This window comes from Aedes albopictus, chromosome 3 (assembly GCF_035046485.1).
Source record: "Aedes albopictus strain Foshan chromosome 3, AalbF5, whole genome shotgun sequence".
NCBI lineage: Eukaryota > Metazoa > Arthropoda > Insecta > Diptera > Culicidae > Aedes > Aedes albopictus.
Window position 1 is genome coordinate 330,862,469 of NC_085138.1, and position 12,345 is coordinate 330,874,813.

At 42.3% G+C, this 12,345-nt stretch overlaps 1 protein-coding gene across 1 annotated transcript in view; it reads right to left on the reverse strand.

The window, feature by feature from the left end:
* LOC109427048 (frizzled-like) overlaps window positions 1-12,345 on the reverse strand; it is a 131,827-nt gene that overhangs the window by 46,086 nt on the left and 73,396 nt on the right. Inside the window, exon 3 of the mRNA XM_029865283.2 lies at window positions 1,021-1,215. Coding sequence (XP_029721143.2) covers window positions 1,021-1,215 — 195 coding nt within the window. The remainder of the gene's footprint in view (window positions 1-1,020; window positions 1,216-12,345) is intronic.

The window sequence follows — 12,345 nt, forward strand, 5'->3', positions numbered from 1 at the left end:
CGAGTGGAATCTTATCCACGGTGCGGAGAATTCCATTAAAGAATCACTCCAAAGAATACTTTAAAGTAGTTTTGATAGAATCCCTGGAAAACATCTCGGTTAATCAAAAGAATCCTTGTTGAAATGCTCCATGGAAGCATTCACTCCTGAATAGTGATTGTAACAAGCAATTTTTAGAGAAATCCCCTAAGAAATCTTTAAAAAAAATCAAAACCTGTCTCTAGAGCAATTTCCGAAGGAATACTGGGAGAAAATTCTGAGGGAACCATTGGAGAAATTCACGGATACATCCACCCCTGAAAATAATTTCCTTGAAATCTCTAGGATTCCCGAACTCCCGTTGTTATTTAAAACTTTTAAATTAGAGTTTTCAAGAAGTTTGAAATTAATAATGCTATCTGTTGCGGACACTGGCAGCACTGCCAGGAATACCCCCCGTTCATCTCAAACTGTTTCGGACTTCGGTAAGTTCACCGACGGTTGACAACCGCTGTCAGACTACGTCATGCGAGACAAGTGTCTGGGCTGTCATCAGGAGTACTCTATTCTAGTGCAAATTAAGCTAATCACACGTTTGTATCACGCTGCTCTGTTATTGTAAAATTAATAGTAAATTGTTGGAATCGAACTCTTAGTACATTATTTGGATACCTTAACGTAAGTAATTCACCTAATAAAAATGTAAAATGAATTTTCAAAATAAACATATGCTATTACAGCTTGAAAAGACCAAAAAACGGCTTTTACGAGGCGGATCCGAATCGTCTTTCTACGTTCCAACACTATCAATTAGTACACAAAAATGACCTCAAATTGATTATTACAATGGAAGTTATAAGGATATGTAAGGTATCACATACCGCCTTCTTGACATGTTAATACTCGAACAGCTCAGCACCAGTAGCAACTACTCAAGCGTTAAATCAAAAGCATTCACTTTTGTGTCATTCGCTAACCCCCACAAAACAATCCAAAATTCGTATGGCTAACAATTTACATAAACAACCAATCTCCTCTTACCTGCGTGATCGTCGCCAGCATCTGCATCCGGCCCAGCTTGATGTGCGGTTGGAACGGCTCCCGGCATGCTACCGAATCGCCTGCCCCGAGCCCGGCCACGTACGCACAGCCCACGATCAGATAACAGATCGCCAGGAACACGATCGGCCGCTCCGGATATCGAAAGCGCGAAGAATCGATCAGAAACGTGAGCACCTGAAACGAGACAGAGAGATGGGGAAACATGAATAACTCGTGTTTTTGTAGATATGCTGCTATGCATATGTGGGTTTATTTGTGCGGAGCGAACCGCAGGGAAAGGTAACAAACGAAGCAAATTTATAAAACTTTATTACGGCTCGACGGGTATCCGAAATGGGGTTTGGACGGATTTAATTTCTACCCATCAATCAGGCTCATTTAAATGCCGGGGAACTTTTCCAGTGACGACTTCGTTTCGAGAATGGGGCAATACGCGAACGGCGAACGGAGATCGATCGTAAATTGAGCCGGAGCTAATGCTCACACAGCTTTCAATCGAATGAATAAAACGTTTCGAACGGGCATGAATCACATGGGGTTGAGTGATTCATATCGCGATTATTCGAGTGTCTTCCAATTTACCGCTGGATGCAAATTGGAACAAAATGTGCGCTGTGCAAGATTTGCTGATTTCCCGCTAGCCCGTTCGTATACAAATAAGGTCCACACGATCTCCGTCCGCGAGAGTTGGGGTTCACGAGTGGCTTGTGTCGTTCCGAGATCGTTGCAATAAATTCGCCACTCGACGTCATCGTCATCCAGTCGGCAGTTGAGGGTCTTAATGAACTTTTTGTTTCTATTACATATCGTTGAATGGAAAGGCTATAATTTCACTTTGAGACAAAAAATAAACTGAAACTGAATTAGTCTGGTCTAGTCTGGTCTACCTTCAGATTGGCAGCCCAACAAGCATACAAACAGAGCTAATTCTACAGCTCCTGAAACTGAACTGAAACTGAACTGAAACTGAACTGAAACTGAACTGAAACTGAACTGAAACTGAACTGAAACTGAACTGAAACTGAACTGAAACTGAACTGAAACTGAACTGAAACTGAACTGAAACTGAACTGAAACTGAACTGAAACTGAACTGAAACTGAACTGAACTGAAACTGAACTGAAACTGAACTGAAACTGCACTGAAAGATTTTAAGGTGGATTGATCTGAAGCGTCCAGAACAAGAAACAAATAAGAACAATAATAACAACAAAGCAGATCGTTCAAACAAACGCCGTGCCAAAGAACCTGAACTCAACATGTGCTCCGGTTTTGCCATCAACATGGTCCTCCTTCACGACACGGGTGTTTTGCTTTCTTTGGCTGCTTCTTCCTTGCCTCGCTTGGCTGACAACACAGCGGATTCACGGTCATTCATCAGCAACATAGGTTTACTGATGACCAAGACGAAGACGTCTACAAAGACAACCGGCGCAACTGGTCATGTTTATCGAGTTCTAGCAAACATCCACCCCGTTGTGGACACTGTCTGCTTGCCCGGTCCAGTTTAGCTTGCCGGCAGCCCAGTCGGTCTGCCGGCCGGACCATTTCGCCTAGCTGGAAGCATATAAGCAAAATCGCGACTCTCAATCATCTACCCGAGGGGTGCCACTGCTGCCACAGTTAGCAGCTGACTACAAGACCCCTGCCAGCCTAGTGGGGGAAATGTGCGGCACGAAGACGAGCAGCAGCAGCAGTCATCAGGTGAAGGCAATTTCAACTTCCTTTGGCGAATCATCAACACCACAGTTGGCGCAGTGCAGCGTTGCGTTGTTGCTGCCCGTGGAATAATGCCTACGCTTGTGCCTGGATTTGGATTGAGGAGCCAATACGCGATTTAGCAGGCGATCATCATTGATCACGCGCGCGATGCTGATTCAACAGGAAACGCTATCCGGTTTTGGGGTGAAATTGATCGCTGCGCGGTCATTAGCGGGAGTAGAATAAATTGGTTGTTTCTCTTTTTTCGGGGAGCTTCGGCGTATAAGAATAACGATAAGTAAATGATCGCGGGTAATGAAATAAAACCTTGAAATTGAAATATATTAATGTGTGGGCAAAAACCGCTGACGCAGCAACAGATCTTCGTATCCGCAGTACCATGATGAGATTTGGAACACAACATTCAGCGTAGTTTCCAAGGTACAAGCCCAAAATATGGCCCAGCTGTGGCAGTATAATGGTTTTAAAGTTGCCTTCCTGGTATGGGGCTGTTCATAAACCACGTAGACCAAATTTTGACCATCTCAGACCTCCTCCCCCCTCGTAGACTTTCGTGCATACAAAATTTTTGAAATTTGTATAGAGCGTAGACTTTGGCCAGACAACGCCTTTTTCTACTTTTTTGATAAGCCTTAGATGTATCTAATATTTGATAGCTCCGGCACGCTAGAATTATTTTCAAAAAGTTGCTCTTTCTACAGAAGTCCAAAACGTTGACTTTTGAGTTTACATCTCGCTATACTAAATTAAAATACCTAAATTAATAGACATAAATTTTACACTGGGCTGCAAAACGGTGAGTCGATAAGGAGAGCGTCTAACATAGCTCTGATCCTCACAAGTTCCTACCTCATGCTTCCACGGGTCAAACGATGACAAAGACCGCCAGCTAAGAGTTGTGTGCTTAGCTGGTAGTGCAGCTAGGGCACTGTTGTCCTTCTGACTTCAGCTAGATTGAGGAGGTATGACCCGAGCGTCTGTTCACCAAGGAGGTGCGGCTCAAACAGCGTCTGGTCTGACATTCAGCGGCTGGGACGTTAAACAGAACTGGTACGATGGCCCTCCGGCGAGACAGGAGTGTTGGCGTAGGCCTAATACGCCACCCGTAAAAATCCCCATTGCGAATAACATAGGAGAAAATACGACTCGATACAATCGGCAAAGACCCACGCGACGAAATAAAGACTACGATTGGAAACTTGGAACATGGAATTGCAAGTCACTAGCTTTCGCAGGATGTGACAGGATAATCTACGACGAACTACATCCCCGCAACTTCGACATCGTGGCGTTGCAAGAACTTTGCTGGACTGGACAGAAAGTATGGAAAAGCGGGCATCGAGCGGCTACCTTCTACCAAAGCTGTGGCACCACCAATGAACTGGAAACAGGATTTATAGTGTTGGGCAAGATGCGACAACGTGTGATCGGGTGGCAGCCGATCAACGCAAGGATGTGCATGTTAATAGTTAAGGGCCGTTTCTTCAACTACAGCATCATCAACGTCCACTGCCCACACGAAGGGAGACCCGATGACGAGAAAGAAGCGTTCTACGCGCAGTTAGAGCAAACATACGATGGTTTCTCGCCGCGTGACGTGAAAATCGTTGCCGGCGACATGAACGCGCAGGTAGGAAGGGAGGAAATGTACAGACCGGTAATCGGGCGAAACAGCCTGCACGCCGTATCAAATGATAACGGCCAGCGATGCGTAAACTTTGCAGCCTCCCGTGGTATGGTAGTCCGAAGCACCTTCTTCCCCCGCAAAGATATCCACACAGCCACCTGGAGATCACCCGATCATCAAACAGAAAACCAAATCGACCACGTTCTAATCGATGGTAAATTCTTCTCGGATATAACCAATGTCCGCACATACCGCAGTGCGAATATAGATTCGGATCACTACTTAGTAGCTGTATGCATGCGCGCAAAACTTTCGACAGTTATCATCACGCGTCGAAGTCGAACGCCGCGACTCAACATCGAGCAGCTGCGTAACGTAGAAGTGGCTCAAGACTACGCGCAGCAGTTAGCAGTGGCCCTACCAACGGAAGAGCAGCTTGGCGCAGCTACACTTGAAGATGGCTGGAGGGACATCCGATCCGCCATAGGTAGTACCTCGGCTACAGCACTAGGTTTCGCAGCTCCGAATCACAGAAACGACTGGTACGACGGCGAATGTGAACAGTTGAAAATCGAGAAGAATTCAGCATGGGCGAGAATGCTGCAACACCGTACGAGAGCGAATGAGGCACGTTACAGACAGGCGCGGAATAGACAGAACTCAGTCTTCCGGATGAAGAAGCGCCAGCAGGAAGAACGAGATCGCGAAGCGATGGAAGAGCTGTACCGCGCTAAGGACACACGAAAGTTCTACGAGAAGCTGAACTGCTCGCGCAGAGCCTTCGTGCCACAAGCTGACATGTGCCGAGATAATTAAGGGGAATATTCTCACGAGCGAGCGTGAGGTGATCGACAGGTGGCGGCAGCATTACGATGAGCACCTCAATGGCGACGTTTCAAGTACTGTAGGTGGCGTGGTAACAGATCTTGGAGTATGTGCACAGGATGAAAGACTTCCGGCCCCTGACCTCCAAGAGATTGAGGAGGAGGTTGACCGGTTGAAAAACAACAAAGCCGCTGGAGCAGATCAACTACCAAGCGAGCTTCTAAAATACGGTAGAGAAGCACTGGTGAGAGCACTACACTGGGTCATTAAGATTTGGGAGGAGGAAGTATTACCGGAGGAATGGATGAAAGCACATAACATAAGTGGAACTCCACACACCAAACGCTTTCAGCAATATTTTGCTGAATTTTGCCGAGCTGAAGGATTCAGCAAAATTTTTTGCTAAACTTTCGGCAAAATTCAGTAAAATTTTGCTGAAACCCTCAATCGAGTTTTGGTGTGCATGGTCAGAGCTAAGGAAAAATTTGTATCCTTTTCCAGCACGCGAAACTGTTATATCTTCCATTAAAGGCGTCGAACTATCACTTATTTTGGTAAACAAAAAACATCTGATCGAACCAGTATTCCAGTTTTGGCAAAGAATACAGGTACGAAGATTGGCATCTGAGATACGCGCAAAACTAGCTGCTGGAAATCCACTTATTCATGTTGTCATAAATTCATTGACATCTTCAAAATAACACATCCGCGTTCCACATATCGATCTCCCTTTATATTTAAAGCCATAAAACGTACTTTCGACTTGAGTTTACAAAGTTTTATTACAATTTATGTTCTATGTAGATCTCCACGTGCTGCCAGTCTAGATCTATGAAGTCTTCGTTTTACTTCACAGCAATGAAAAATGGTATACATGCTGAAAATAGTATGGCAATAATGTTATAATGCATTTGACATTTCGAGGCCCTGTATACCAGCGTACGAACTCGGAAAGGCATAAACTTTTTGAGCCAGAGTTCCACTTATGTTATGTGATGGAAGGTATCGTGTGTCCCATCTACAAAAAGGGCGATAAGTTGGATTGCGGGAACTACTGCGCAATCACACTACTGAGCGCTGCCTACAAGGTACTCTCCCAAATTTTATGCCGCCGTCTATCACCGATTGCAAGAGAGTTCGTAGGGCAATATCAGGCTGGATTTATGGGTGAACGCGCTACAACGGACCCACACATCACTTGTTCATCGATTTCAAAGCGGCGTATGATACAATCGATCGAGAACAGCTATGGCAGATTATGCACGAATACGGATTCCCGGATAAACTGACACGGTTGATCAAGGCGACGATGGATCGAGTGATGTGCGTAGTTCGAGTATCAGGGACACTCTCGAGTCCCTTCGAATCTCGCAGAGGGTTACGGCAAGGTGATGGTCTTTCGTGCTTGCTGTTCAACATTGCGTTAGAGGGTGTAATAAGGAGAGCGGGGATTAACACGAGTGGTACGATTTTCACGAAGTCCGTTCAGCTGCTTGGTTTCGCTGATGATATTGATATTATTGCTCGTAAATTTGAGATGATGGCGGAAACGTACATCCGACTAAAGAGTGAAGCCAGGCGAATCGGATTAGTCATTAATGTGTCGAAGACAAAGTACATGATAGCAAAGGGCTCCAGGGAGGAATCACCGCGCCCGCCACCCCAAATTAATATCGACGGTGATGAAATCGAGGCGGTTGAAGAATTCGTGTACTTGGGCTCACTGGTGACCGCCGACAACGACACCAGTAGAGAAATTCAGAGGCGCATTGTGGCAGGAAATCGTGCTTACTTTGGACTCCGCAAAACTCTACGATCGAATAAAGTTCGCCGTAACACGAAGTTAACTATCTACAAAACGGTCTACGGTCGTCCTCTATGGGCACGAAACATGGACCCTACGTGCAGAGGACCAACGCGCCCTTGAAGTTTTCGAACGGAAGGTGTTGCGTACCATCTACGGCGGAGTGCAGATGGAAGACGGGACTTGGAGAAGGCGAATGAACCACGAGCTGCATCAGCTGGTGAGAGAACCAACCATCGTCCATACCGCGAAAATCGGGAGGCTACGGTGGGCGGGTCACGTCATCAGGATGTCGGATAGCAACCCGACTAAAATGGTTCTCGAGAGTCTTCCGACCGGTACAAGAAGACGTGGAGCGCAGCGAGCTAGGAGGGTCGACCAAGTAGAGGACGATCTGCTCACCCTACGCAGAGTGCGGAACTGGAGACAAACTGCCATGGACCGAGTGGAATGGAGACGGCTACTATGTACAGCAGAGGCCACCCCGGCCTTAGCCTGATTGGTAAGGTAAGGTCAGTACTTGTAGACCAACTTGCACCCTTATGCCTGACGATCTAGAGGTAATCTATGATCTTCCAGGTTTCGCTCTCACGATGAGACGCCATCTCCACATTCATTGTCATCTGTACCGGGTACAGTTTTTTCGAAGACTCGGTTCTGCTTGAAAAGGGGCAGTCTTATGATTTCGTTGTGCTTCTCCGGACGCTCTACAACGTTGGACCGAGGTGGCTATCCGTATACTTTGGTTTCCATCGCATTCTTTACAAATGGCTTTGATTTGGCTTCAAATTTCAGGCGCCCCCTTTCCAGTTCAGCAAGAATTCTTTCAGGAATTCCATGAGTTTTCTTGAGATTTCTTTTTTTTGTTAAAAAAAATTGCATAGATTCATAAAATTATTTTTTAACTAATCCACGAGTTTCTTCAGAAATTCTACCTGTGATTTCTTCATAAATTATTTCGGAAATTATTTCAAGGATTGCTACAGAAGTTCGTGCATGTATTTCTTCGAACAGTTTTGAAGGAATACTTCCATGAATATTATAACAATTTTCTCCAGAAGTTTTTTTTTTTAAGTTCGTCAAAATATACAAATTTGAGAGATGTTTTAACAGAAATTCACAGATTCTTCTAGAAATTTCCATGGGGGTTTCCTTTAAAAGTTCAGAATTTTGTCCTCTTGTTACAAAAAAAATGTTGAAATTTATCCACAGGTTCCTTCTGGTGTTGTATACAGGTATTCTCTCAGGCTCAGGTATTAATTTATAAATTCCTCTGGAAAATTGTCAAGAAATTCTTATGGAAGTTCCTCTGTTTTTTTTTTTCGAAATTTGTCGAGATATTTCTCCAGGGATTGCTTAAGAATTATATAGAACTTTTTCAGAGATTTTTTCAGAAATATAATCGTTGATGCTTCAGGAATTATTCCAAAAAATCTGTCAACAATCCCTGCCTTCAGGGATTTTAGTGTCCACTATGAATTTCTGGAGTTTTCGAGCGACGCGTGCTAAGAACGATCTTCGGCGGTGTGCAGGAGAACGGTGTGTGGCGGAGAAGGATGAACCACGAGCTCGCTGCACTTTACGGTGAACCCAGCATCCAGAAGGTGGCCAAAGCCGGAAGGATACGGTGGGCAGGGCATGTTGCAAGAATGCCGGACAACAACCCTGCAAAGCTGGTGTTTGCAACAGATCCGGTTGGCACAAGAAGGCGTGGAGCGTAGAGAGCACGATGGGCGGACCAGGTGGAGCGTGACTTGGCGAGCATTGGGCGCGACCGAGGATGGAGAGCGGCAGCCACAAACCGAGTATTGTGGCGTACTATTGTTGATTATGTCTTGTCTTAATGATGTAGAACAAATAAATGTATGTATGTATGAATTTCTCCAGTGGTATCTCCAGATGTTATTCCGTTGATTCCTCCAATGATATTGCCAGAATTCCTTCAGAAAACCCTTCTGGTATCCCTCAAAAATGTATTCAGGGATTTCTTAAAGAATTCCGGCAGTACCTTCGTTGGCAATAGAACAGATTGGTGAAGTACTAGATTTGTAGTAATGAGCTGAGTTTTAGTATGGTGAGAAAGTTAATTCTCCGTTTCTGCACTGAAATGGTGCAAAAAGCGTGGGTATTATAATTCCTTGCCTAATTTGATGCTGTTTAGGCAAAACTTTGGGTAACAGTGTTGTTTTGTTCTCCAATACTTGCAACATAAACAACATAGTTATCCAAAGTTTTGCTCAAACAGCATCAATGCAGGCAAGGAATCATAATACCCATGCTTTTTGCAACATTTCATTGCAGAAACGGAGAATTGACCTTCTCACCATACAAAAATTCAAATCATTACTACAAATCTAGTATGGTAAGTGGGGGCAGGATGGGTCACCTAAGAAATGGATCCCTATAACTTTCTGAATATAAATCGCATTTCTCTGTATTCTACCACGACTCTCAGATACACTAGTCAGCTATGATATAAGAGTATAAAAAGATAATAAAGTTTGAAACCTGCTTCTTGACAAACAATTTTCAAAACATGACCCATCTTGCCCCACCTCATTTTAACGGGGGCAAGATGGGTCAGCTATTAGAAAACTCGATTTTTCTCCAACAAAAAATACTATATCTTCTAGTTTTTCTCCATACATCTAAGCTTCATAGACGTACAGATTACATGAAGAAAGTGTTGAAACATATCGGTAGATTATTCTCAGAACTAAAAGATTTTTGTTCGGGTAGCCATAAACGGACTTTGAAAACCTATATTTTTTGAAGGAAAATTTAAAAAATATGTTCTCAAATTTTCAGTGCTCTCATCGCTTCGATAATGTAGGTCACAGAATAGCCTTTCCATGAAAAATAAAACATTTTCAAAAACTATGTAAACATACCGAAAAATTGAGGTGACCCATCTTGCCCCGTCTACACAATACACGTAGTTATATGGAATGTATAGCATAAGGAGTATAACGAAAAAAATATTTTATTTTTTTCTGTGCGAGGAACGTATAGAATTTTCAAAACAATATACCACTTTTTTGTGTATCCCCGTCGTTCATCTGGGAAAATTATTGAAAGATTCAAAACATATATTGTGCGATTGAAAACGGTACTGACCCATCTTGCCCCCTGACCCATCTTGCCCCCACATAACATACTACACCGAACGTGCCCCATTTCCACAAGAAATTTTGAAGACATTGTTTTTGAAATCCTTTTCTGGCTTTCTCTGGGAATCCATTCAACAAATATCAAGTTATTTTTAATTTCTTTTTATTCGTAAATTTGACCTATAGCTAATTTCTCACCAATTTATCAAGTATTTTTTTTTTCTTGAAACCACTTCCAGAGCGGCTACAAAAGCTTCTCATGTTTTTCTCCTAAAATAAGGGAAATGTCTTAGGGATTTTCATTGAGTATTCTCCCAGGTATTACTCCGGGTATTTTTCCAGAAATAAGGCTGATACAAATTTAATTTTGTTTTTTTTTGTCTCCCTCCCCTTTCAAACATTTTAGGCCGGATTTTGCATCTTGAGGGGGCAGATAAAAAAATATTTTATGCAATTAAATATGATAGTATCCATTTTATAGGACTCATTTTAGTATCATAATGGCCAATTTTTCCGAACTGGTTTATTATGCAACTGAAATGAGTTGCATAATGAAAAATAGTTGCATAATGCTCATAATGCAACTCATTTGGGTTGCATTATGAACATTATGCAACTCAAATGAGTTGTATAATGAAAACATTAGTGCATAAAATTGTGTATGGAACTCGTTGCAAAACCTAATTTTTTCAGCACTCGTGCTGAAAAAATCAACTTTTTGTAACTCGTTACATAAATAACTATTATGCAATTCAGTATCATAATTTATAATTTATATTACTCATTTTGGTATCATAATGGCCAATTTTTCCAAACTGGTTCATTATGCAACTGAAATGAGTTGCATAATGAAAAATAGTTGTACATATAATGTTCATAATGCGACTCATTTGAGTTATGAACATTATGCAACTCAAATGGTTGTATTATGAAAAATCATTGCATAAAATTTTGTATTGAACTCGTTGCAAAACTCGATTTTTTAGCACTCTTCGTATTCATCCAACTTGGCAAGCCTCGTTGGCGAAATGTACGACTCGTGCTGAAAAAATCAACTTTTTGCAACCCGTTACATAAATAACTATATCAAAATTTCGAGCCTTGCTGAAAATTCTTTAACAAATCCGATGAGTTTTTAATATTTTTTCAGATTAAATGGTTTATTATTTTATCCCCCCCTCGACCAGCCAAAGAGTGGTGGCACAAAAAGTGAAATATACATTTGTAACGACCTAACTTCAAAAATCGCTTGGAATCCCTCCAGAAAACTTTCAGGAATTTCCAAAGAAATCACTAATAGTTTTTTTTCCAGAGATTCCTTCTGACAATCCTTCAGGGATTTCTTAAGAATTTCCTTCAAGTTATTTTTTTCAGAACTCTGCTGAACGGAGAATGAACTTCTGAAAAAAAAAATCCCTTCATAAATATCTCACTCCTGGAGGACTTTCTCAAGGAATTCTTGGAGGAACCCTTGGAAGAATTTCTTAAGGAATCACTGTAGGATTTTAAAAGAATCGTTCAGAAGAATAACTGAAAACAAATAATGGAAAGGGCCCATATAGCCGAGGCGGTAAACGCACGGGTATTCAGCATGACCATGCTGAGGGTGACGGGTTCGATTCCCGGTCGGTCCAGGATCTTTTCGTAAAGGAAATTTCCTTGACTTCCTTGGGCTTAGAGTATCTTCGTGCCTGCCACACGATATATACATGCAAAATGGTCATTGGCAGAGGAAGCTCTCAGTCAATAACTGTGGAAGTGCTCATAGAACACTAAGCTGAGAAGCAGGCTTTGTCCCAGTGAGGACGTTACGCCAAAAAAAAAAAATATGGAATGACTTTTAATATAATCACTCGCTGATATTCTAAAAGAAATTCCCAAAATTCTTAAGAAGTTCTTTGAGATGTATTGAAGATATTCCTAGAGAAATTTCAGAAGGAATCCAAGAATAAATTTCTTAAAGAATCACTGCGGAAATTTCCAGTAGTATCCTTGTACAAATCTCAGGAAGTCCTTTTCAATGAATCTTTAGAGGAATATCTGAAGAGGTCCTGAGGAAATTCGTGGAGGAATTCCGAGAGGGACTTAAAAAAACCCGGAGAAATACTTTGATATTTTTAATTGCTAGAAAAGTTTATTAAATGATTTTTAGAAAAAATCCTGAGGTTATTTTTAATAATATTCTTGAAGGATTTTCTGAAAGCAATACTGTAACA